Genomic DNA, 27,592 nt, shown 5'->3' with positions numbered 1-27,592 from the left:
AACTTTTTGACTTGATGAAGATGACACGCGACACGTCTGCTGCCAGCGCCTGAAGACACGGTAGGACACAAGAACTTACAAACCTGCAGCTGTTTACCTCTACAGTGACAAGTGGCTATGCAAGATCAACATTCAAAAATACTATTTGAATATTTTTGTTTCAGTATTTGCTTGAGGTATTTAAGATGAGTGTTTTTTAAATGAAATGCTGACCCTATTTAAAACACATTATGTCACTTTTTCCTCATGCAATTACCTCATGTTGATTCAATGCATTCAAATTTACATTTTATATTTAATATACAATATTTAGCTGCAAAAAGGTGTGTTTTTTTTTTGTTTTGTTTTGTTTTTTTTAAAATAAGGTCAAATTTTTATTTTATTTATTTATTTATTTATTGGTTTATTTGGAAATTGCATCATGGCCACAGCATTGAAAAAAAACTAATTTTAATACACAAAACATACACAACCAGTCAAACATTTGGACACACTTTTTTTGTCAGTCCTGGTTCAGTTTGGATTTAGTCTTGGTTTAGTCCTGGTTCAGTCCCATTTTATCTCTGGCTTAGTCTTGATTCAGTTCAGTCCTGCTTCAGCCCTAGTTTATTCCTGTTTCAGTCTTGGTTCAGTCCTTGTTCAGTCCTGGTTTAGTTCTGTTTCAGTCCTGCTTCAGTTCCTGGTTTACGTCTGTTTCAACCTTGGTTCAAAAATATAAAATGTTATTTAACTTTTTTCTTTGCTACATAATTCCATATATCTTTCTTTATATATCTTATGTTTTCTGTTTGTGTATAAAATATAGAAAGTAGTAAAAATAAAGAAAAAAGGCATTGAATGAGAGGGCGTGTCCAAACTTTTGACTGGCAGTGTGCGTTCAAACAAAATGCATGTTTATAGGGCATCAGTAGCTCAGTTGGTAGAGTGTTTATCCAATGATCTGAAGGTTGGCAGTTTGAATCCCACTCTCTTGGGCAAGACACCCACCTTGTCCCCAGTGTCTGTGTACACTGGTGTATGAAGGTGGAAAAGCGCAATATAAAAATGTGATGTAGCATTTTAGATAATGCTATACAGTTAATTATGTAAATACATACAACTTAAATAACTTAAATTTCACTCTGGAGTAACGTGACAGATCTGGATCCAGACACTGATTATGCAACACGCGGCTACTGAAACCTGTTCGACATATGCACCTCGCCAGATCAACACTGCTAACATCTGTGTTTGTTTTTGTCATAACATAAAACAGAGAAGGTAATTTATGAGTTACAGGTCCAGACTTTTCAATGTGAACAAATGTGACATGTTTACTGAAGCTGGAGAAATCACTTTTACACTTTTACTAACCACACTCTCATATCTGGATTATTCAGAAAGTGGCTCTATATTTATATGAGTGTTTGGGATGTAGATCTAAACCAGGTCTATAACAGGATTATTCCAGGTCTAATCCAGGCCAAACCAGGTCTAAAAGTGGACCACAAACAATGATCCAAAGGAGGAAAAATTGATAAAATCTACAGTAGGTAAACGCTCAAACCGAGGAGCTGGAAGGAAGGAGTTACAAGATTATCTGATTATTTTCACTTTCTAGAAAACCTTTGAGCATTTTTTTCTAGAATGTATAGAGTTAAGAGCTATTTTGGTACAATTCTACACAAAGACCAGGATTTCATTAGGTAAATGTTTATAAAAAAGATGATCAAAAGTGTGTGAAATGAATATATTGTTCAGTCAGTGTATGAATTTGATTTAGTCTGAATGTAGTCCTGGTTCAGTCCTGGTTTAGTCCTGGTTCAGTTCTGTTTTGGTCACATTTTAGTCATGTTCAGTCCCTGCATTTATCCCTTGTACAGCTCTGGTTTAGTCCCAGTTTAGTTCTGGTTAAATCCTGGTTAAGGATTATATTTTAATATCTATGTATAAACAGTACATAAAATATATAACAGTATATAAAGATAAATATGTACACGTGTCTGCTGTTAATGCTGCTGCCTGAGACACAGAGAGTCCACACGCGATGAGGCACGTGGGATCATGCATCAGATCTATTACATATTTTATATTTCTTTTGTATTTTACTTTCACTTTTGGCTGAAGTCTTTGTAGTGGGTTTGTGGTGTACAATCATCACTTTAAGAGCCTGGCACAGGTTACCCTCATTTCACTAAAACACAGTTAAGATCTTTATATTTGAGATTTTATATTTGACTTTTAAAGTTTAAAATGACATGACATCACACTGTGGGGAACTGTTGCCTAGCAGCATTGAATATGAATTCCACAACACAATTTACTAAATAAATCTTTATGACACGCCTTTCTGCCGCAGCGAGCCTGCCATTTGTTTTCTGAAATAATATATAATCTGCAATCTGAAATATATAGTATTAGTTTGGTCTTCTGCAGCTCAAATGTTCAAATGTTTATGTTGTTATGGAGACTGGTCCCTCTTTCCTATCCCTTGTCTCACTTCTACCACTTTTTCATTTAGCAACATGAATGAATGCACTGGACACACACTCCATTCACTCTGTGGTGATAAACCATTATATTATAGCCACAGCTGCCTTGGGGCAGACAGACAGAAGCGAGGTTGCCAATCTGCACCACACACACATACCACATTCATGCTAGGCAATGTCGGTGAAGTGTCTTGCCTAAGGTTTGCCTAAGGTGTGCTGCACTTACCTGTCCAGCCAGAACCACACACTTTGACAAAACTCTACAAAGATGTATGGTTCTGGAGCTACATCCTGTCCCCTCCACTTCAGTTGGGCATGATTGACAGGCAGATTAACCAATCAGAGAGATGCATGGCCTTTCTGAGAAAAACAGAGTATGTCTGCAGAATCAACATTCAAACCACCAAACTCTTATTTATCTCAGGTCTCCCATCCAAACACTAACCAGGCCCAGCCCTGCTTAGCCTCTGAGATGGTATAAAAAGTATTTGAAGGTTTGAGGGCTGTCCCAGGTCTGTCCCTCCATGTGCCATCACAGTATTCAGCATGTCCCTGTATTTACTATTTGAGGTGGTGATGCTAAACATCATTTCTTTGTTTTGCAGGTGAAGAGAGCCTCTAGACTGCTCCCTTGTGGATTCTTGACAGAGGCCGACTCAGAAGAGAACATGACTGAAGATGACATGTTCAGTGTGGGCTTCACCAGAGGCAGCAGGGGGCGCTCCAGCCTGCCCCTCCACCACTCCACCCCCAAAAGAGAGAGACCTCTAGGTGAGTGTACCGTGGCAGAGTGGTTATCCTATCTCCTCTTCTCAGTACCACTGACTGTATATAAATGGACCCGTTAGCTCATTAGCTACCACGTTCCAAAGATGGCGTTGTGTTGTTTTCCACTTCTAAATACAGTCTGTGCTGAGTAAAAAGGTTGTGGGTTAGACTCCTGAGCTAAAGCCCTGTGTGTCTCCTCAGGTGTGGTTTACCTGCAGTTGGGGGAGGAGACTAAGCAGGTGCAGGTGTGTTCTGACCTCTCCAACATGGATGCTGTCCGTGCTCTCTTTGTCCGAGCGTTTCCTCAGCAGCTCAGTCTGAGGCTCCTCCAGTCTCCTCACGCCTCCATCTGCATCAGAGACCAAAGCAGCCAGAGCTATAGACAACTAGAAGACATCAGGTCAGAAGTACAACATCTGACCCCCTTCTCTGCTCCATCTGACCCTCTCCTCTGCTCCTTTGACCCTCTCCTCTGCTCATCTGACCCTCTCCTCTGCTCTTCTGACTCTCTCTTGGTGTTTTTTCCTGTATAGATCCATCTCTCCACAGTGCTGCCTGAAGGTGTACGTTCGAGACCCAGGACTGGAGCTCAGATCTGGACAGAGCAGCAGCACGGAGCCCCGGGTTAGTCCTGTGCATTAAACACTATTATCAAACTGCTTTCACCAAGTATTATCAATACTTATACTTTAACTGAATAAAATGTGTCCAGATCATCCAGGGACTAAATCTGGTCCAAATACTTAACCAGAACCAAACCAACTCTTTTAACTTTTAAACCAGGACTAAACAAACACTGGAGCAGAATTAAACCAGGACTAAACCAATTAGGTCTTAATCAGCACTACTACTATACTATGTTTAAACCAGTAAGGACTAAACCAGGACTTAAACAGAACTAAACTTGGTCAGAACTAGGACTAGACTTGGACTAATCCATGTCTAAATCACGTGTACACTAGGGCTACACCAGGACTAAACAAGGACTAAACTGGGAGTAAACCTGGACTAAACCAGAACTAAACCAGGTCTAAACAGAGACTAAATTATGTTTAAACCAGGGATAAACCAGGTCTAAACTAGGACTAAGCTAGGTCTGAAACAGTTTTAAACCAAGTCTAAACTTGGTCTAAACCAGGACTGAGCCAGGAGTAAGCCATGTCTAAGCATGACCAAATTGTCTAAACCAGATCTAAACCAGGTCTAAACCAGGTCTATAACAGGACTAAACCAGGTTTAAACCAGGTCTAAAACAGGTCTCAACCAGGTCTAAACCAAGTCTAAACCAGGTATAAACTAGGTCTAAACCAGGTCTAAAACAGGACTAAACCAGGTTTAAACCAGGTCTAAAACAGGTCTAAACCAGGTCTAAACCAAGTCTAAACCAGGTATAAACTAGGACTAAACCAGGTCTAAAACAGGACTAAACCAGGTTTAAACCAGGTCTAAAACAGGTCTAAACCAGGTCTAAACCAAGTCTAAACCAGGTATAAACTAGGTCTAAACCAGGTCTAAACCAGGTATAAACTAGGTCTAAACCAGGTCTAAAACAGGACTAAACCAGGTCTAAACCAGGTGTAAAACAGGACGAAACCAGGTCTAAAACAGGTCTAAACCAGGTCTAAACCAAGTCTAAACCAGGTATAAACTAGGTCTAAACCAGGTCTAAAACAGGACTAAACCAGATTTAAACCAGGTCTAAACCAGGTCTAAAACAGGACTAAACCAGGTCTAAACCAGGTCTAAACCAGGTCTAAACCAGGTCTAAACCAGGTCTAAACCAGGTCTAAACCAGGTATCCAGGTCTTGCTCTTTGCTTAGACTTGGACAGATCCACGTGTGCATTTTGACTTAGGAGCAAACAGAACGTGTCAGTTTGATGAGAGCCGCTCCCTCCATTCACCAGAGTCACTCAGACGCACACACATAATTACACCTCTGCCAACTGTCCGTCACACGTCAGCCAATCATGACCTGCTCTGATCTGCTCAGGGCTATTATCAGAGAGAAAGTCAAGTTTTAGAACAGTTCATAATGTGACAATTCACTTAGCAACTTATAATATATTTCACATTTGCAGCACTGACATGATTGGGAAGGAAAAGTTATCATGATGAAATAAGTGGAGAGGTGCAAATAGAGCGTGATCTCTTTCTAGAACCCGAAGAAGTCATGATTTCAGATTGATTCTTTGCAGTGACATCACACTGGGGGTGTTCTACATGTATGCTTATGATGGATTGTTCAGCAGTTACTAGGGTGACACAATGCACACATCAGCAAACACAGCGAAGAAGGTTTTTAGATCATCTGAAAACTCAAGAAAAAAACAAAATGGATTGAAACAACACATTTTCAGGAGCTTTTGATCAGTACAAACGTTCATGGTCCTGTTTATTGATTTTCAACAAAAAGGCGGGAGAGAATAACTGAAAAACTGTTGGCTAATGCTAGCTAGCTTGTGACTGTAATGTTATTTGAGAAGCACTTGTTTAACAGCATAAATCAGTTCATCTATTGTCATCTCTTTATGATCAGATTGCGTTAAATTAAAGTTCAGATTAAAGTCTAATTTGACAAACAGACAGAGCAGTGCATTCAGTTAGCATCACACCCCGCAGGGAATGTTGATGACTTCGGCTGCAAAGTATCAGTATAAATCTATGTGAGATTCATTGTTTTTGAAATAAATCTCCAAACATCTGCTCCACAAATGTCGAACCTTCTCATTAGTAGTTTGGGATCGGCTCCACAAACTTGTCATATTAATCTCACGGCTTAACGTCCTTTCAACTGACATCAGCCACATATTTGGGGTTGAGTAATGGCTCCACTTTCTAAAGCTACCTATACTGACAGAGAAGAGGTGGATTTTGTGCCAGTTGTGTTTGTTTCACTACAGGGATTCTACAATGTTGTGACGTGAACTCAACCTACTAATCACCCTACTAAATGCTACAGATTTTTTGTGTAATATTTTCTGCCATGCCCTCCTTGTGTGTCAGATGCCCTCCCTGTGTCTCCATGGGGTTTTATTCTGTGTCAAAGCTGCTAACCTCGTAGCTTACACCTCTACAAACATGTTCTGAAATGCATGGGATTCTTGGATTAGTTTTAAGTTCTGAGCACAGGGAGCACGTGCACACTCCACTCACACAGATCAGGACTCTAACCCACAACCTCTGCACTGAGAGGAGGAGACAGGATAACTACTCTGCCACAGTAACCCGGGGCGACAGCAGACATTTTGTGGTGGTTCTCTGTTGAACATGTGTCACTGCAGTGGACACATTTCCTCTACAGCTTTTCTTATTTCATAGATTTGCTCAGAACAGTCCAAAAATTTTCTGACGTCTGCAGAAGAAGAAGAGGAGGAGCAGTGACACACAAGATTAACATCTGCTTATCTCAACTGGGGTTAAATGAGGCTAAACCTGGGTGAAACCAGGACTAAACCAGTCGGGATTGAACCAAGACTAAACCAGGACTGAAACAGGACTGAACTAGAACTGAACCAGGACTAAACCAGGACTGAACCAGGACTGGACAAGGACTGGACAAGCACTGGACAAGGATTAAACCAGGACTAAACCAGGACTGAACCAAATCTAATCTGAGACTAAACCAGGGCTAAACCATGACTACACTGGGAGTAAACCAGAACTAAACCAGGACTAAACCAGGATCAAGGCTAATCCAGGACCAAACCAGGCCTGAATTAGAACTAAACCAGAACTAAACCCAGACTGAAACAGGGTCAAACAGGACTGAACCACAACAACAGCACTGCTTTAAGGATTCTGTCATCATGTGATCTGTCTAATGCTCAAAGTTACACTCATCTATAACTCCTAATGATGAATGGCACAATGGCCAGCACTCTCGCCTCACAGCTAGAAGATCTCAGGTTTGAGTCCCGAGTCTTTCTGTGTGGAGTTTGCATGTTCTCCCTATGTTTGGGTGGGTTTCCTCTGGACACTCTGGTTTACACCATCGATCTGATTGCACAATAGCTCAAATCCTCCAGCTGAGTTAGTCCTGACCAAGATTAGCTCAAGATCTGGAGATGGGTCCCACTGCTCCTGACAGAACAAAAACACTGAAGGATGGGTCAATTGCACGTTATTGAAAATCCTTTTATCTCCCTAGATATCCAAAGAGATCCTGTATGGCGGCCACACTTCTGCTCTAAAGAATCTGCAGGGCTCCATGTCTCCCCCTATGGTCCGCTCCATGCCGTCGTCGCCCTCCAGAGGTCAGGGGTCATCCACGTTACCGCGACAACGACCCCAAGTGGCCGGGCGCAAACTCAGCTCCAACAGCAGCGCCATCCTGGAGCGGAGAGACGTCATGCCCGGTAAGAAAACTAAGATCTGATACAGAAAACAACACAATATGAATGAGAGAGTGTGTTTGTTGTGAAATATCCCCTACTGTGCAAATAAGACTGTCACAATAATCACTTTATCGACTTTCTTTCATTCATTTCAATCATCTCTGTACCCCCATGACAGTTTATGAAAAAAGTGCTGCTTTGTCTTCAGTTAGTGTTTTTTTGCATAGCCTGGCAGCCAGACTGAGAATCTTTACAGTCTGGTTGCCTCTCCAACCTCAGACAGCGCCTCTGATTGTTTGATCCACTCGTCATTCGCACCTGTATGAACTTGGGGAGATAAGGCCAGAGCTCAGACTACAGTTCTTTGTATAGTTTTGGAAAAGTATGCAGTCTTGGTTTGCTAGGCTAGGTTGTAGTTACGGCAACTGCAACAAGCAAAACATCACTGAAAAGCATTAGTCTAGTATAAGTATTTTAAGTATTTTTGAAGCCCTCTGCATTGGTACAACATGTTTAAAATGTCATGCATCTGTGTATGGAAAACATAAAAGTTAAGAGTATTTTATTTTATTCAATTAAGAAAAGTGAGACCAGTGCAAATTAACATTAAGACAAATGTAAATATGACAGATTATTGACCTTATTCTGCCCCGCTCACTTTTCCCTCTAAGTGCTTCTAAACTGCACTTTCTTTGTGATGGCACGTCTGGTTAAGCAGGAATCTCATTCATTTCGATGCAGAATTTGAGAAAAGTTTACTGCAGAAACGTGATATTAATTTGTGTTGATTTGTGTAAAATGTCCGATGTCCATGTGACCAACAAGTCAACACTGGTGATTCTCTGAGGCTATAAATGGCTCTGTATCCGCATGAGACACAGACTATGTACAGTTAGACAAGAGAGGCAAACAAAGACAAGACCAGAGATCACAGGTTAGTACAGACACTTATCAGTTCAACAAGCTGGAGATGGACATTTAGAAATCCTCTTCCACTGTATTGTACATATCCTTATACTACACAGATTCATATTGCACTAAGTTCTATTGCACATATACGCATACTGCACATAAACTGCACATATACTCACATTGCACAGATTCATATTGAGTTCTATTGCATGTGCTCCTGTATTGCATTGATTCCTACTACATTTTTAACACCGTTGATAAATGAGTCCTGCACATGTCCAGCTTTTAAACATTTAATCTCACACATGATCACACACAGTTTGAAATGCTTCTTAAAAGGAGAGACACTGGTGCTTTCCTTCAATTTGAATCAATACTAGGACTAAGAGGCGCATGGACTTTGCATAAAAAGTGTCCTAAGTGCAAGATTACTGAAACATGTATGAAAAAAACACAACTTCATCAGTTTTTGATGAGAAAACTACAGTACCTCCTGGACCTTTAAGTCTGCCACTACAGTACATCATTACAGAGAAAGAATCACATGACTTTCTTTTATTACTGAGAAGTGCAGACAGGTCATGTGACGAGAAGAATGTCAAAAATCTTCATGATAACCTAAAAATACATGTATTACAAGAAGACAACAAGCAATTTGTATTTTATTGCCTGGGAAAAATCTGAAAAATGTGCTCCTTGAAGGTGAATATGCAGACTAAACATGGCTGTGATGAGGTCAGTTTAACGTTGCCTGACACGTTCATACACAACGTTTAGGTTCATTCACTCACCTGGAATGAGACTGCAAACTGCATGAAAATAAATATAGAAATATTTTTTGTAAACCAGGGTGCAGGGTAACACAAGAGTACTTTTACACTGTACAAGATCGACGAATCTACAGCAGTTGATGGTTGAGATCGACATGTAGGACCAATTTTGATCATTTCCCCCCCCAAAAAATATAAGATTTGAAATACTGTATATCATTTTCACAGCTCAGCGTAATAAAATTATAAGATTTATGTTTTAATAAGAGGATTCTGTTCAAAGTTCACATTTTAATCCAGGAGAAATGACAAAAAAGACAGACAAACTAAAACAAGAATCACATTTCAGAACATGTTTGTACAGATCTAAACTACAGGGTGAGACGGCAGATTATACGGGTCACATTAAATACATAAATGATGAAGTCGTACTCAAAGTAAAGCTGTTATTTTATCCAGATTTAGGGGCTGACATGTCAAAACACAGAAGAGCTCCTCACCACCACCACAGGGCAAAAGAATGAAGCTTATTTGAGTTAAAATCTTAATAAAAACCTGTGCACGATGGATGTAGAACTTTATATTTCTGGCCTTTTAAACATTAACAACTGTTGAATCATTTCCCTGGAGATGGAACTTCATGTCTCTCTGTAGCTGATGGACCGCACTCCGATCCACAGACAACTACAGGAGGAGGAGTCTGTGTGATTTTTACCTAATCTGCTTTCTACACTTATTTACACTTATTTACACTTGTTTACACTTGTTTACAGGCTTGTGGAGCCGTGCGCAACCAGGCAGTGGCAGCTCATCTTTACGCAGTGTACCTGGAACATCAGTTTGAGCTCTTTGTGTTGGACTAAACCGTTCAGATTTTGAGACAGAAACAGGACAGTGGCCACAGAGATGAGGCTACATTATAATCTGTTTGTAAGTCCAGTGCTGCCCAGTGCACATGGCTCCACGCGACCATAAGGAGGGGCTGAAGTTATCCAGAATGAGTACATCTTTGAACGCTGATGGTCCAAATTTCCCACATTTAGAACAATAGAGAAGCAAACCTGATCTGAGTAGAGTATGAGTAAAGATCACACTGAGACTCCTCCTCCTGTCTGCGGCTCAGTGGGTGAACCGCAGGGGGCGCTACGTTCTGCAGGCGTTTTCCCAGCAGAAGTCCAGTCACTCCTTGAGTATGTGGCTTACTTCATTCAGCAGTTTTTGGTTGTGACTGATGCGTGCGAGCAGAGAGGTGACCGCTAAATTATGCTACAGATCTGTCTAATAAGTCACACACATAAGCGACGTGTAAAGTATCAGCATTTCAAAGTCACAATATCTCTCTCTCTCTGTGTCTCAGATGAGGAGCTGTGCCCGAGCCTGGCTGTGGTGGTTCACCCGGATGCCCTCCCACGCGCCGCGACCTCTCTGCCCCCCTCGCTGTCCTCTGTGCGGGGGGCGTCCCTGTGCAGTGCCCCTCCCTCCCTCTGTGTGGAGCTCCAGGGACCAGGGACCGGACTGCCTCGCTTCCACGCCTCCGTCAAACCTCTGCACAGCCACACGGAGGCGGCGCAGGCCAACACGCTCCACAGGTAACCGCGCCCACCTACCAGCAGGTCACTGGTTCAAATATCAAGGGGAATGGAATGAGGATGAGTGTGTAAAAATGTCTGTTTGAAGGGCCCGCTGTGTTTTTAAATTCCACACACCTTCACTAGAATCATTTGGTTGATTTCAGACCAGGAATTACCAATCTCTACTGAACTAAAGGTAAAAGGAGATGTTAAGATGAAAACTACCACTTCATGACATCACAAGGTGGAACAGGACATTTTGAACTTTGGAAATATAGCCAGACTAATAATAAAGGATTACTCAAACGTGTGAATGAAACAAAACACAACTCCAGGTCTGTTTTTGAGGAGGTAACATTATAATATGACTTCAAGTTCACAAGAGTACATTTTGCGTAATATAGGACCTTTAAAGTTTAAACATAACAAAGTAAAGGCACAAATAACAAATCAAATATGCCAATTTTTAAGGAAATATTTAAAGGGACAAATTTCTGGTAGAGGGTCCGCCACCTGCTTTGTTATTACTTTTCCTAAAATTATCCACAGTTTGGCATTGAACTATCTATTGGCATTTGACCCGTTCTCCAGTGTCTCTGGGTTAAACCTGTCAGGAGCAGTGGACCCATCTATAGATCTTGAGGTAGTCTTGGTCAGGAGGACCTCATCGGGAGGATTTGACCTATGATACATGTTTTGGGTTGATGGGGGAAACCGGAGGAAATCCACTCAGACTCAGGGAGAACATGCAAACTCCAAACAGAAAGTCCTGAGTGGCCGGGAGTCAAACCTGGAACCTTCTTGTGAGGTGGAGTGCTGACCCCTCAGGCCACATGCCAATATGGCTCAATACCATACTGTGGAAACAACCTTAAACAACATTCTAGGAAAACCAGTTCTATCTTCATGGAGACAAGTAGGTGTACAGAAAAGAAATTAGTGAATTTAGTGATATAACGATTACTTTTACGAATTTTTACAATGAGTCTTGCATATTCACGCTTTGCTACATATTACAGGACAAATCTTTAATGTAATATATACATATATGTCCTGGAACAGCCCCTCTGTCAAATTTTAGAACTCACTGTGGCCTGTGTGTCAAAACGTTGCCCACCCCTGGTCTATGTAGTTGTTTAGATGTTCCTGCCACAAAACAAAGCATTTAAACCAAGAAGCTTTGAATTCAATATATTGTGACAGCCCACGACAGTATTGTGAGACCTTTGACGATACAATATCATGATATTTTGATTATTGTTTCATTCCTACATGAAATAACAGCAATGATTGGAAAGTACAATTGTGAATATGTGTGTGTGCATGTGTGTGAACGTGTGTGTAATCAAATGTCAAAAGTCATTTTAATCCATGTACAGATACATTTGTCATAAAATCTTACAATTACAGTTGTCAGTGGTAACATTTTAAAAGCATAAACTCTTGACCCTGTTTCCTCTTGTGTCCAGACCAAAGACCCGTCAGAGGTTCGGGGACTTCCCTCTGGGGCCCCTGTCTCCGCCAGGCTCTCCCCAGAGACGGAGCACTGTGGGCGGGCACATCATTGGAGGAGTGGGCCTGGTGTCCCCTCTGCCTCCGGACCTGAACTCACATAACAGCAGTGTGAATGGAGTCCCACATGAGGCCTACAGGGGGCGCAGTCTCGGCTCTAACTCTTCTAACTCCTCCAACTCCTCTGTGTTTGTGGACCGACCTTTAACCCTAACAGACGAAGTGTTCAGGGGCCTGGGTCACAGCGGCTCCCAGAGGTGAGATCAGGAATGACAACGGAGAATCTGAAATTTATACAGGGCTGTGTAAACGGAGCCACCTACTGTTGAGCTAAAAATCCCTCCTGTCTATTTTCAGTCCTGTGTCCTGTTATGCACTTTAGTCCACCTATGTTCTTCTTGTTGTGTCCTCCCTCAGTGAGCGCATCTCGGTGATGGAGGAGCAGATTGCCAGTTTAGCCGGTCTGGTTCATCGTGCTCTGTCTGTGGGAGCAGAGATACCCGAGATACAGGAGCTCTCCAGGTACGAGGCTTTCACAATAATAATCATGTATTGAATAGTACTACAAGACTTTTATAGGCTACACACTGTGAAGGCTCTAGAGAGCTCTGTACTGATGACATCACGCATCAACATGATTTCAACATATTTTTATTTGTACAAATCTCTGGGTGCATTAGAGGAGTTTTTGACCAGTGTACAATACGGTTGCTAGGTAACCGCTATGGAATTCCCATAGACTGTATATAAATGGACATAGCTAACCTGCTAGCCAGCGCGTTCCAAATAAGTCATCATGGGCACATCCAGCTCCATCGACTCTGGCTCCAATTCACTTTCTATTGAAAAACTGTGTTCCCTCTCTCTGTAACTGCTGCTGTCAGACTCGTCATTTTGGTGTTAAAATGTTCATATTAACCCGCTCTACGTGATCCTGGTGTTTTTTATTTCGCTATTGTGTCTGTAATTATTAAGATATGAACATTAATAACAGACAACTCAGGCACCTTCTTTCCCTGAGTTTGCTCCTCCTAGTGTTAGCAACAGGCTTGATTGACAGTGTTGCTAAGCATCTGCTCCCTGCTAAAACAGTGCTGTGGAAGGGGCATTAGCCTCAACAGCCTGGCTCCGGATTGGCTCTTTTGTTGATACTCGCGGCTGGAATTCCAAATATGTAACTTGGATCCAAATTCACCCCTATAACTGCTCTAGCCTCGATGAGCTTCATTTGACTGGAGCTGAACTCTGTGGGTGACGTCACACTTATTTAGTTCACTTCTTTATACTGTCTGGGAACGTCTTAGAGTGGTGTCATGATTTTCAACCAGAAAGTAAACTGGGGAAAAAAATTTATGAGAAAACAAATTCATATTACAGAAAGTTGAGTGAAGGAGGTGGTGTTGTCGGCTTTAATGTTTGTCTGAGGGATGATTCTTTGTGTCATGTCACAGTCTGTTTTTAGTAACTGTGAACATGGCTAAACTGACTGCAGCTCTTTGAAAATTTTCACTTTCACTCTTCTGTGTCTGTGTAGAAGCCATTTTGAACCATGCTTAACAAACGTCTTCTTTCTCTTCAGTGAGAATGGACCACACAGCCTCCTCCTGCACAAACCAGGTCAGACTGTACACCTTTTGTTTGCTCCTCTGCAGTGCTCTCATAGTCTCTGTTTATGTAGTGACGCCTTGTATATGTTAATATTGTAATGTCTTTTTGTCTTATAGTGATGTCACATGCCCCTTCAGGCCCCACCCCTCCACGCTGCCTCTCTGGTGACACCCTCCAACACAAACTGACTCTGACCAAACAGTCTGTGTGTGACCTGAGGCTGCAGCTGGAGCAACTGCGCCACCAACAGGTCAGAAGCAGTATATTCATTTACAACTATTTTGGCAAAGTGGAAAAGTGACCGTTCCTAACAACAAGAAGGTCCTAATCCCAGACCACGTGGAGTCAAATTTTCTGTGTCAAATTTAGTAACAGGCTAATCTCCAGCAGTACTCCAGGATCCTGGCTCAGATCTGGTCCACTGCTCCTGACAGGTTTAACCCAGAGACACTGAAGGATGGGTCAAAACCAGGTTTAACCCAGAGACACTGAAGGATGGGTCAAAACCAGGTTTAACCCAGAGACACTGAAGGATGGGTCAAAACCAGGTTTAACCCAGAGACACTGGAGGATGGGTACATAATACTAGTGCCCATGCCAGAAGCTCCAAGAATAAAATTTTAAAATGTAATGATTTTCCGTGAAACATACTAGTTATTTACAACCCCACTCACAGTAAGATTGTAGAGAAGTTGTATAGTGCATCTTTAAAGCTAACAGTTACCATGCTAATGTGCACTTCCTGATTATTGGACCATAAAACGCTTTAGATTAGATGCAGAGTAGACAGCACACGGTGGATTTATTTTGACCTTACATATATCTGTACTGGGGCAAACACATCTTTCTCAAATACATGGAAAAAGTCAGATACAGGACCTTTAACTTATCTTAGTACTTTAGTTGACTAAATATATTTATACGATGTTGAGTTTGATGAGCAGTCTCTTCAGTATTAAATGAACCCTTTCCTCTCTTCTGTCTCAGCTCTATAAGCAGGCCACGGTGCACTCCATATACTTATACTATGTTATATTTGATCATGTGTACTGTGTCTTCAGTATCTTTGAGTTAACCCTTTCCTCTCCTCTGCCTCAGCTCTGTCAGCAGGCCGCGGTGCATTCCATGCTCAAGGCCATGGGGCAGGAGCTCCTGGGCTTCATGAGGCAGAAGCTCCTCCAGGGTCAGGAAAACTTCTATGGACCACGAGCCGAGGTGGAGAGAGGGAGGAGAGAGTACGTGAAGAACCAGGAACAGATACTACACCAGCTCAGGTAAGAGAGAGAGGGAGGGAGGAAGGAGTATGTGAAGAAGGAGTATGCGAAGAACCGGGAAGAAATACAACACCAGCTCAAGTAAGAGGGAGGGAGAGACAGAGAGAGTATGTGGAGAACCAGGAACAGATACTACACCATCTAAGGTAAGAGAGAGAAGGAGGGAGGAGAGAGAGGACGGAGGGAGGGAGGAGAGAGTATGCGAAGAACCAGGAACAAATACTACACCAGCTCAATAAGAGAGAGAGAGAGAGGTGGGAGGAAGGGAGGGAGAAAGAGGAGGGAGGTGGTAAGATACTATTGTAGCCACTGCTGCCCTGGGGGAAACTTACAGAAACAGGGCTGCCATCGGCCTCTCCAGCCTCCACCAGCGTACTCACACACACATCACTTTCATACTAGGAAATGTGGGTGAAGTGTCTTGCCTAAGGACACAACAACAGTAGAACCACTGCTGCCCCACTAACCAGTACTAACCACAACCAGCCCTGCTTAGTTTCAGAGATCAGATGAGATCAGGCCACAAATACCAAACCTCCCTTCAAATATAGGACCAAAGTCATATAAAAAGCTGCATCTGAAAAGAGGCTGCAAAAAGATTGTTGACAAAGAGAAATGTTGCAGTAAAGTCAGATTTCTCCTCTTAATATCATATAATCGTCATATTGTTTTTTGTCTGTAAAGTAAAGATAAGATAAAATGTTTTATTTGGAATTGACAGTATCGCCCTCCCCATATTCTCTCACCTCAGTAAAAACATCAGGGTAATAGCAATGTGAAAAGTGTCCTGCCCAAGGGCACAATAATAATAGTCTGAATGCCACATTATCTGTGATACATGTAGTTATTCAGCTCATGGGTCTGTCCGGAGCTTTCATCTGAATATTTGGGATTTCTGAAGTTCTGTTTGAGAGTCACATTTGGAGTGATGTGAGGACAGAGACTTAAGAACAATCCTTCAGGCTTTGAAGCTGATGAGATGTGAGAGGACAGGCTTCACACAGCGCCCCCTACTCACAGCCTGCAGGTATACAACTATTATTCAACACTAAAATATATGTCACTACAGTCACTCAGAGAAATCAGGAGTCTAACCCAGGATAACCACTCTGCCACAGTAATACAGGGACAACATGTATACTCCACTCAGAGAGATTAGGAGTCAGACCCACAACCTCCTCACTGAGACATGGAGACAGGCTAACCACTCTGCTGCAGTATTTCATGTGTGACATCTGAAAAGAGCAGGACTGTCTCAGGGCGGTGGATGGACTTTAGACAAAGGACAGAACGTGACATTTGATAAGTTTATGTTCCTAATCAGAGCAATGAGCTCACGCCAAATTATCAAAATATCACGGAACATTTCCTCTGCAAACTTCTTTAGTCTCCCCAAAGTTCAAGTTTCATCATTTAGACCACACATTCTGTCAACTACAAGACATTTTAGTTTAGTTCTAGCATAGGAGATTAAAGCTGCACAATGTCACTTCTCGTCACCACGGAGATGTTATTGCCCTGCCTGGAATGTTCCCCAGTGAAGCATTAAACATATCCAGCATTTGTTCAATTGCAGTTGCTAAAAAATACCTAAAAACGTGCTTTAATACTGTGAGCAGAGTCGCCTCTCCACAGATCTGACCAGTAACTTGGCTTGATCACATCACTTGCTTGGAGATGGATAAATATACAGTGGCACATAATGGGCAATGCAATAACATCTCCATAGAGACCAGCAGGTGGACTTAAGTTTACCGGTAGTTTAAATGTTCCATAATGCTGATTTATGTCTGTGGTTCCTGGGCCTCTGTCTTGGTGTCGTCCGGTTTATATGTTTGTTTGTTTGTTTGTTTATGTGTTTGTTTGTTTCTATGTGTGTTCAGTGATCTGGAGGAGTTTGTGGGTGGTCTGCAGAGGTCGGTTCACTCTGGTCCAGGAGCAGTGAGCCTCGGTGATGTGGAGCTGGCAGCGGTGAACCTGCGCAAAGTGGGACAGGCCATGGCTCTGCTCAAAGGTACTGCAGCGGGACAGAGGAACAGGGGAATAGTAATGCGATAATAATAATAATAATCATCATAATCATCATAATACACCACAGTTTGAGAAACACTGCTCTAAATGTCTCCTTGTGTTGTTTCAGGTGAGTTCCCGCAGCTGCAGAGCCGGATGTGCTCAGTGCTGCGCCTGGAGGTGGAGGTGGTGCGCTTCCTCAAAGAAGAACCTCTGAAAATGGACTCCATGTTGTCCCGAATCAGGAACCTGACGGAGGAACTCAGCCTCGTGCACAGGTACAACACATACCTGCACACACACGCACACAAACACACACACATACCTACACAAACGCGCACACACACACCAGCATACACACACACACGCACACACCCCCACAGGTATAACACACTCACACACACCTGCTCTACAGGAGGATGGGAGGACATCTGACAAACAGGAATATTAGAAGATGGAAGGGCATCTGATGATATATAGACTGCAGAGAAAGAGAACAGAGAGAAAACAACCAATTCAAACATATTAGAAAAAAGTGAAATCTAATTTAGTGTTGCTTCTTCTCTCAGGAGTGTGTCTGAGTCCTTCATTCAGTCCAAAGACGACCAGGGCTCCCCCAAACCGCTACCCCGCTCCTCCTTCAGAACCCCACAAAACAGCTCCGACTCTGGGGGAGCTCAGACGGGACCAGCCTCTCCAAGTGTGACCCGTAAAAACACAACCTCCACAGAGCAAAACATGTCTACAAGTACAGAGGTAATCACCCATCTGACCGTCTCTTCTTGTTTTAATTCTGTCTATTTTAATCTCTTATGTAAAAAAGTTGTTATATAAAAACACAGACACTTCCTAAAGGCGTTTAGTCTCATTTGCATTTCACATTAATATTTATAGTTTTATTCACATGACCTTAAGTGACTCTTCATTCATCAATTTGTCATTTCTGCCCTCTGACGGTAAGGCTGACAGTTAGATACAACCACCATGAACATATAGACATACCTAATATTTATAATGCATCAAAAGTCTAATATGGAAAAACTGGCAACTGCACACATGTTCAGCCCAGCCAAATTTTTGATAATATATGACCAAAACTATAACCAGATATTATTTTGTCAATTTATTATTATAGGAAACGACAAGGATACCTCCAGATGGCAGTGTTGGTCCGGACTCAAAGCAGACTAAAGCAGACCAAACCAGGACAGAGCAGGACCAAACCAGGACAGACCAGGACCAGCCTGAGTCCTCACAGTCCCACTTAGACCGGTCTCTCCAGGATCCCGTCACCTCAAGAGAAAGTCCGAGCCAGGATCCTCCTCCGGCCTCGGACCAGGACTCTTCACCAGGTTAGACTCTTGATGGCTTGTATAGGAGTATACTCGAGTAGTTCCCAGGGGATACTTGGAATGGTTTCAGATTTTCAAAGAAGGTCATGTTGATTTGTAGCTTTGACTATAAAATGTTCTTTGTTGTAGGCTGCATTTTATGATTAAATGTTATGGATTTCTGTATCAGTGTCATTAAAACAACAAGAATATAACACATTTAATACACAAAAGAAGTACCAGTATTTAAATTAAAATCATGTACAGACCAGTTTTAAAGATGTACTATGAGACTTTTCTGGTGGAGGATCGTCCGTGTGCTTATCTCCATGGAAATTTTGCCTTGAGTGTTCCACAGTATGAAATTTAACGCTTAATGGAGACAAGCATGATGCCACCAGGCCAACTTACAGGTTATATCTGTGGAGAGGCGAGTCTGTTCAGTAAGAATGCATGTGCTCCATGTGTGGAAGGAGAAGTTTGGGTCTCCCTGCTCAGACTGCTGCTTCTGTGACCCAGCTAAAGTGGAAGAAAATGGGTGGATATAATGGAGTAAATGCTAGAGATGTAGATACGCTTAATGCCATACTGTGGAACATTCAAAGCAAAGCAGCATTTGGTATTGTACTGGAGAATAGATAAATAAATGTAACAGTGATTTTTTATTGTATCAGGAGCCGAGCAGGAGAGGTCCACACAGGCTGAAAACACGGAACACAAAGACAACTCAAGTGTCTTCAAACGACCGTACAGACGTGAGTGGATCTGTCACAACAACTGTTCAAATGGGTTTAGTGCTGTTATTTTTATGTTTGACTAACCAAAATGTGTTTCAGCCAAGATTTTAACATGTGTAAAGCCTTTTCAGAGAGTTATGTTTTATTTTATTTTTTGTTTTCCTTAGCGTCAACACAAAATAAGTCCATCAGAGCCATCGCGACGTCCCTTCCTCCTCAAAGGTCAGTGAACGCACCTTCTCTTCTATAATGATTCATATTTGGATAGTAAGTGTGATTCATTGTGTCATAACAGGTCTGCGGCCAGCTCTAGTCTTACAAATACAAACTCTGTGGAGGTGAAAGAAGCAGCTGGAGCTCAGGTTGGTTTTTCAATGTCATTTCCAATGTTATTTGACTCTTGTGAGCTTTTAGCCAAATCAAAATGTTGTTGCCTCCTCAAAAACAGACCTGTAGTTGTGTTTTGTTTCATTCACACATGTTTGAGTAATGTTTTATAATTAGCCTGTTTATATCTTCAAAGCTCAAAATGCTCTGTTCCACCTTGTGATGTCATGAAGTGGTAGTTTTCACGTTAACAGCTATTTTTTACCTTTAGTTCAGTAGAGATTGGAAATTCCTGGGCTGAAATGGTCCAGATTATTCTAGTGAAGGTGTGTGGAGCTTAAAAATACAGTGGAGCACTTCCTGTATTACATTGATGACATCACAAGGTGGAACAGAGTTTTTTCAGTTTGAGAGAATAACTAAATAACTAAATATGCAGGGTTTGTGTGAATAAAACTTATGATGAGGAAACATTATAACATAGATCAGAAAATAGTGTCATATGGGCCTTTTAACCTCGGCAATCAGACAATGCAGAGGTCACTTTTCACTTTGGCCACAAGAGGGCGCAGTCCTCAATGGCCCTCCCCTGGCTCTGGAAGTAAATCCTTAATTTTTCCCATAGATTTGTCATCCAACAAATGAATGGGATCATGACCACTTTCTGTACAGGATTGTAAACACATGTAGTTTTGGTTGGCCAGGCAAAGCTAATTGTTTTTATTGACGAAGGGGATGATGCAGCTGAGGAGGCTGGTGATTCTGCTGCTGAAATGGAGATAGGGTAAAAGATGAGAGAGAGGATGTGTTTATATCAATGTCTTGAAAGGTGATTGGTTGAGAGGCAAAAATAAAAATAGATTTACTACTATTTCTTCTCAGGTGGAGCGTGAGAAAGTGCAGGTGACCAAACCTCCACGTCAGCCTCCAGAAGTCAAACCCAAACCCAAAAGTCCAGCTCTCACAGGGAACGTGACCTTCAACCAATGCCCTATATGCACCACCACCACAACTACTGCGACAACTACAACCACTGCAGTATCAAGCGACAACAAGGAGGAGAACAGCAATATGGCAGAGGTGAGAGTTAATTAAATGAATAAATAATGTTATATATTCTGGTCATTTGTACTTTAGACTATTACACCTTCTTCTGCACATCAGCTCAAGACACTTTATAATCCAAGACAGATGCGTTGGTGATCAGTTGGATTTGTATTTATGTTTCATTCACACTTTTTTCATGAATCCATTAATCCAAAGTTGTCTTCTCTGAGTCGCAAAAATGCTCCGGTTGCATTTTGCCTGAATTGTTGCATCACAGGTAAAACTCTGGACTTCTCCTGTGTAGTTTTGAAGTCCATAAACCATCACCAGACTTATTCTGCGGTCAAATTGTGTCACAACAAACACATGGCTCTTGTTTCTTGGGTGACCTGGAGTCGCAATTAAATAGAGAAGTGTTGTCTGATTTTTCCTGTTGTGTCTGATTTTTCCTGTTGTGTCTGATTTTTCCTGTTGTGTCTGATTTTTCCTGTTGTGTCTGATTTTTCCTGTTGTGTCTGATTTTTCCTGTTGTGTCTGATTCTTCCTGTTGTTTTGTTTTTTGTGTCTTGGCGGCACGGTGACTGAGTTCCATCACTCATGTCTCACAGCAAGAAGGTCGGTTCGATCCCCGGGTCACCAGGCCTTTCTGTGTGGAGTTTTTCATGTTTCTCCCCGTGTCTGGATGGGTTTCCTCCGGGTACTCCGGTTTCCCCCATCAACCAAAATATGAACGCCCTTCGAGACAACTGTTGTTGTGATTTTGGGCGTTACAAAAATAAATGAATTGAATTGAATTGAATTGAAGTGGGAGGAAATAGGGGGTAGAGGAAACAAAAATTCTCTGAGCACTCAATCTCAAAAGCTCCCTGCTAACTTTTGGTCTCCCCATAGACTGTATAAAGAAGTGGACTAAGAGAGAGTGACGTGGACATAGCATTCAGTGCCAGTCAAATGAAGCTCATTGAGGCTAGAGCAGTTATAGGGGCCAATTTGGAGCCCTGTTCCATATAGAAATTCTGACTGTGAGTATCATAGCACCCAAAGAGCCAATCAGGAGTTGAAGGTAATGTCCCTTCTGGTCTGCACCGCAAGTTTAGCAGGGAATCTGTCAATCAAACCTGTTGCTAACACTAGTGGGAGCGACCTCGGGGAAAGAAGGCGCCTGATATGTCTGTTATTAATCTTCATACCTTCATTTATAGACAAATTAGTGCAATAAAAAGGGAATATGTAGAGCGGGTCCAGACTCCACCAGGTCCAGACTGCAGTCCAGACTCCACCACTAATAAAACAAATACTACATAACATTTGTACTTTAAGATTTAAAAAAGAAGATTTCTTTTTCCCTCCAGGTCAAAGTTGATGCATCTCTTAGAACTACACCAGTGGAGCGTTCACGTGCAGCTCATGGAGACAACCACAACCAACCAAAACAAACGACAACTCAGAATTCAGCTGTGCAAAAGCTAGCATCAAATCTGCAAACCCTCGTAAATCACATCTCCACAGATAAGACTCAACAAAATGGTCGAAACGTCAAAAGTTCCAATACTGTGGAAAATAATATTGTGACTCACACTGATAGTACATCCCTGCCTGTGTTACAAAAATATGCCACCAATATCATCTCACTGGAGCAGATAAGCCAAAAATGCAATCCAAAAGACAATTCTGCGACTTCAGACCAAACTTCTACCCATTTAATTCAAGATACAACAAGTCAAAATATTATTTTACGTGAAAAGGGAAACAGTTCTCCAAACAAAATGGCCGAAGGTATAAATTCTAATGGCTCTGATGTCGTGTTGAACAACCAGGGATTTGAGGATTTCTGGACCGATTTTTCCCAGGAACCTTTTATTGTTGTGTGGGATGAATCTATTGATATCGAAGCTACTTTTAATAGACTTTCTACCATTCTCGAATGTGAGGAGGATCTAGCTAAATCGCGGGAAAGTGTTTTGAACGAAGACGGTAGCCACGCAAAAATGAGCGCACCGGTGCAGTTCACTTTCCAGGGCGAAGTTAAAGAAGACGCACAGGTTAAAAAGTCAGACAGCAAGAAGAAATTCAAGCTAAAGTTTCCAAAAAATAAGCTAGCACAGATTAGCCGCGCCATCCGAACAGGTAGTCTCAGAAAAGCTAAGAAGCAAGATGAAACAGAAGGCAACAAGCATGCTAACAGGAACAAAAAGATGCCGTTTTCTTCACTAAGACCTAAAAAACAGGAGAACGAACTTTGTAAAAACGCGGTGGATTCCATAGACAGTTTGGAAGCGTCAGTAAAGCAGTTGGAGGTTAGCATGGATAGCTTTGGCGTTGCTACATCTATGTCGACGGCGAATGGGGGTTTGGAGAGGTCAGAACACAGCGACAGAACAGCACCTCAGATCCTAAAGGACGCACAGCCTCCGCAGAGGAAACGGCTCAAACCAGGAAGAGAACAGGTGTGCACTGCCCTCAGGTGGTGGGTTATGGAAGTGCAGTGCTGGTGTTGAGTCTGGTCTGGGGAGCTGTGGTTGCTTTACTCTTCACTGGTGGCTTTTGTTTCTCATCTTTAACAGGAATTAGTTAAATAAAGGTGCAATATGTAACCTTTTTGTCAGACAGCTGCCCTTGTTTAGGAAGAAGATAATACTAAGAATGTTCCAGTGGGGCATTAAACTTATAGCTCCATGGACACCACCAGGCAAAGTTACAGGTCAGATCTGTGTCTTAATTTGCAAATGACCAAGTTCCATAGTGCACCTTTAACTTGCAGAGTTACTGCACATAAATATATAAGTTACTCTATACTGATAAACTGTTTGTCTGATAAACTGTTTGTCTCCCCCTTCTTCCTTCTCTCCTCTCTTCCTCTCCTTTCTTTTTGTCTGTCCCTCCTCTCCAACTCCTGTCTCACTTTCCCTTTTCTCTCTCATCTTATCTCTGTTGTCTCTCCTCCCTCATTATCTTTCTCTCCTCCCTGACCCTCTTTCTCTCTTATCTCTCCTTCCACACTCATTCTCTCCCTCTCCCTCTCCTTCCACCTATCTTGCCTTCCTCCTCTAGACTCCTCTCTCCAGGCCCCGCCCCTTCTCTGACCCTCAGGCTCCGCCCACAGACCTGAGTTTGTCTCCACAGATCTCCAACAGGAAGAGGCCGAGCTCCCACACACACACTGGACAGGTAAAACACACTGCACAAGTCTAAACTACAGGGTCTGACACACACAGGGAGGGCATCTGACACACACAGGGAGGGCATCTGACACACACAGGGAGGGCATCTGACACACACAGGGAGGGCATCTGACACACGGGGCATTTCATTCTCAAAGAGGATATTAAATTACCTAAAAAACTGATCATTTTGATTGCAATTTCGATTCCATTCTGATTCATTATTCAGCCGTAGACACAGAATGGCTGCCACTCCTGCTTCAGTCTGCCTCGGGGCGTGTCTGACCTCTGTCTCGTCTGTCTCAGGTGGGTCCAGTGTCGCCCTGACCCTTGGCTCCTTCAGACGCTCCTTCAGCACTTGCAGCAGCTCCAGTTTGTATAAACCAGGGCTGTGGAATATCAACAGTATTCTTTATATCTGTCACTTTAAAGCACACTGTGTAACTTTTTATCTTAATATCCATGGAGACAAGCAAGTGGCACCTCCATACTAGTTTACAGGTCAGATCTGTGTAGAGGCGACCCCACTCGCTGTAAGAATGCTTGTTTTTATGTGCTGTTTTGAAGTCATAAAACCACTTGTAATTGAATAAATGTAAGATAGCCTTATGTGTAATGCCATAAATTGGGACATTCCAAGCACAGCAATATTATCTTCATGGAGACAAACTGGTGACGACCCTATATTCTAAAAAGTTACACAGTACAGCTTTAAAAACATTTTGAAAACACGACTAACTCATGTGTAATTATCTAAAGAAGCTCTATTTCATCTCATTTGCACTTCTGCCAAAGACATCAAGGATACGTGTTTCATTTCAATTGTACAGAAAACGCAGATATTTATTTTTCTATTGATACTTTGCAGCTGATGTCATCAACATTCACTGGGGGTGTGAAGCTAACTGGAGGCACTACTCTGTCTGAATCTGTGTTAGACTTGAATCTGAGCTTTGTTTTAGCAAAATCTGATCATAAAGAGCTGATTTAGCTGCAACTACAACCAGTGCGCTAATTTGTGCTGATAAACAAGTCTTTCACACATAAAATTACAGCCGGAAGCTAGCTAGCATTAGCCAACAGTTTTTCAGTTAATCCGAGCGTTCATGGTCCTGTTTAGGAGTTTGACTTCAACTAAAAAGGTGAGAGTGACTGAGTTTTCATACAATGTGTTTGCTAATGCATTTTGTCACCAACTGCTGAACATTCCACCATAGATATACATGTAGAACACCCCCACTGCAAAGTATCAAGTACAGACAGTAGATTTATTATGCTCAATGTTCTTATATTTTAAAGCTTTACAAAAACTGTCTTAGACCTTAAGCTCTTTGGCAGTACAGAAGTGTCATGTGTAATACTAAAAACTGGTTTCCAAAGACATAATAGGGCCTTTTTATTTTTGTTTACGTCTGTGGTATAAATCAATATATTTTTAACCAAATAAAGTCTCTGATCTTTCGTCAAACATGTTCCAAATGTCTGAACCTCCACAGCAGCTGAAACCCTGTGAGTACCCCTGTACTGTATGTAAACCATGTACATTTGACCCAATGAAACGCCTATGCAAACCCACTCTAACTGTGTCATATATGGTCCATGTACAAATGTTTATTGGTCTTGCATTCGCTTCCAGTCTCCCCCACTCCCCAGACACCCCCTCCAGTGGGGTTTCCGATGTTTATCCAGGCCAGAATGATTGTGAGTGTATTCAACCAACCCATAGTCTGTGTAAAGAAGTGGACTAAGTGAGCGTGACGTCGCCCAAATGAAGCTCATCGACGCACAGTTATAGGGGCCAATTTGGAGCTGAGTTCTATATTTGGAATTCTGACCACGAGTATCATAGCAACCAAAGAGCCAATCCAGAGTGAGCTTCTTATTTGGAACACGGCGGGTAGCAGGTTAGAGATATCATTCATATAAACAGTCTATGATCCAGCCCCATGTAGCATTTTACCTGCCCCATCTCAGATAATAAAACACGGTCTCTCCAGAGATCTGACCTGTAACTTCAAACCCTGCCTTCTGTTTGTTTTCACGGAGATGTTGTTGCTTTGCCTGAAATGTTCCATGGTATGGCAATCAACTTTAAAGTCAGCAAAGTTACAGATCATGTCTATGCAGAGGCCACTTGAATGATATCTGGATTTTTCTATCTTATACAGAGGGATATCAGTCTTGTCCAAACTTCCTCTGTCACGTCTCGATCCTGAACCAAACATCATCGTCCAATCAGATTTGTTTATTCCAGTGGCTGTGGTTACACACACACTCAGAATCTGAAAATGGAGTTATCTTCTTATATACGTTTATTTTTGAAATAGTTCTGTTGAAGCATGGCTGAAAAGTAATGTCTGACTTTCATTGGTTAAATTTCATAGAATTTTTATTTATTATTACTTTTGTCAGATTCAAGTTATTTTTGTGACCATTGTGAGTTTTTCCTTCATTAACTGCACCTTTCATTAACTTTCATTTTCATTAGAAAATGACAAAAGACCATTTTAGAAAACAAATACATTTCATTTAAATTTGAGAAAATACACAAAGAAACCATGTACAATCTATATAGTAGTAGATTTTTATTTTATTTTTTGTTTGTATCAAAATTACTATGTGTATCACTGATTATGAAAATAAAATTGGAGGTTGAAGTAAGTACAGAGCAGTGGGTGTAAGCCAGTAGCGGTGAAAACGAGAGTTGATTGGCAAGATGGTGACAATAAATAATGAAAGTAAGAGATTAAAGACATGCACAAACCACTTCAAAAACAAATTTGAGAGGGGAAATGAGAAGGGGAAACAACTATAACATGATTAGAAGCTCTTAAAAAACTATTTTGCAGAATAGGTCTACTTTAAAGAACACTTTATTGTCCCCATAGAGAAATTTGTCCTCTACCTCTAACCCATCCATCTACACCTCTTATGCAAGCTTCCAGGAGCAGTGGGCGCACAGTGCAACACTTGGTGAGCCATTTCCAGATCTCCAGAGTTAGTTTTCATCAGGGCCTTAGCTGTGCATGTGTGTGCTCTGTGTTGATAGTGGAAACCAGAATCAAACCCATAACCTTCTTGTTGTGAGGCATGAGTGCGAGCCACTCAGCCACCATGACACACTACAGTTTGTCAGGCCGTGCTGTCAGAAACAGTCTATCTACAACAAGGGAATGTTCTGTCACTGGTGCAGATGTTAAAGAGGGGGTATTTTACTTCTGGAGAGTATTAACTGCTAACAGACGACATATTTAGATCACAATGTTACCTTTTATTGTTTTGAAAATGCTATATTCACAGAAAACAATGTATTAACATGTTAAATAAGTTTCAGTTTTGTTTGTGACGCTCAGAGTCTCCCCTCTCTTTGCTCTCTGCGTCAAGTCATTCCCCCTTCAAAGCACTATCACAGCACAATCAGTGTGCACCCCGCTATGAAACTACACATCACATCAGGTTTGTCAAGTTATTGTGTACTGTTTGGTATCATGTTTTTGTATATTTGTGGACGGAGCATTGGACAGAATCGTTCAGCTAACTGTAAGGAGGGTTTGAACGGACTCAAACATGCATGGATGACATTTAAAACCACTTGAGGCATGTTTTTGATGAGGGAACAACATTATAACAAGAAAACTCCAAAAAAGTCGATTTTGTATAATACCCCTCTTTAAGTAAATACATAATTACACACATAGACATAGATATTCTGATTATTTCAGTGAAATTCTATCATTGAAGAAACAAGGCCTGTTAG

General features: G+C 41.8%; 1 protein-coding gene across 1 annotated transcript; it reads left to right on the top strand.

The window, feature by feature from the left end:
- Nucleotides 1–25,717, top strand: LOC129457034 (sickle tail protein homolog). The gene is made up of 22 exons (XM_055228634.1): nucleotides 1–60; nucleotides 3,077–3,242; nucleotides 3,441–3,639; nucleotides 3,773–3,863; nucleotides 7,389–7,596; nucleotides 10,615–10,846; nucleotides 12,298–12,597; nucleotides 12,758–12,862; nucleotides 13,920–13,957; nucleotides 14,065–14,198; nucleotides 15,047–15,222; nucleotides 17,106–17,236; nucleotides 17,363–17,510; nucleotides 17,802–17,988; nucleotides 18,368–18,584; nucleotides 19,238–19,318; nucleotides 19,468–19,522; nucleotides 19,596–19,662; nucleotides 20,510–20,707; nucleotides 22,027–23,121; nucleotides 23,726–23,842; nucleotides 24,142–25,717. The coding sequence occupies exons 2-22, from the start codon at nucleotides 3,140–3,142 to the stop codon at nucleotides 24,160–24,162; spliced, it is 3,903 nt and encodes a 1,300-aa protein (XP_055084609.1). The 5' UTR covers nucleotides 1–60; nucleotides 3,077–3,139; the 3' UTR covers nucleotides 24,163–25,717.
- Nucleotides 25,718–27,592: the final 1,875 nt, after the last annotated feature.

The sequence above is a fragment of the Periophthalmus magnuspinnatus genome, chromosome 17 (assembly GCF_009829125.3).
Source record: "Periophthalmus magnuspinnatus isolate fPerMag1 chromosome 17, fPerMag1.2.pri, whole genome shotgun sequence".
In the NCBI taxonomy this organism is placed as follows: domain Eukaryota; kingdom Metazoa; phylum Chordata; class Actinopteri; order Gobiiformes; family Gobiidae; genus Periophthalmus; species Periophthalmus magnuspinnatus.
The sequence above is the reverse complement of the archived record's forward strand: the minus strand, read 5'-3'. Positions and strand labels throughout refer to the sequence as shown.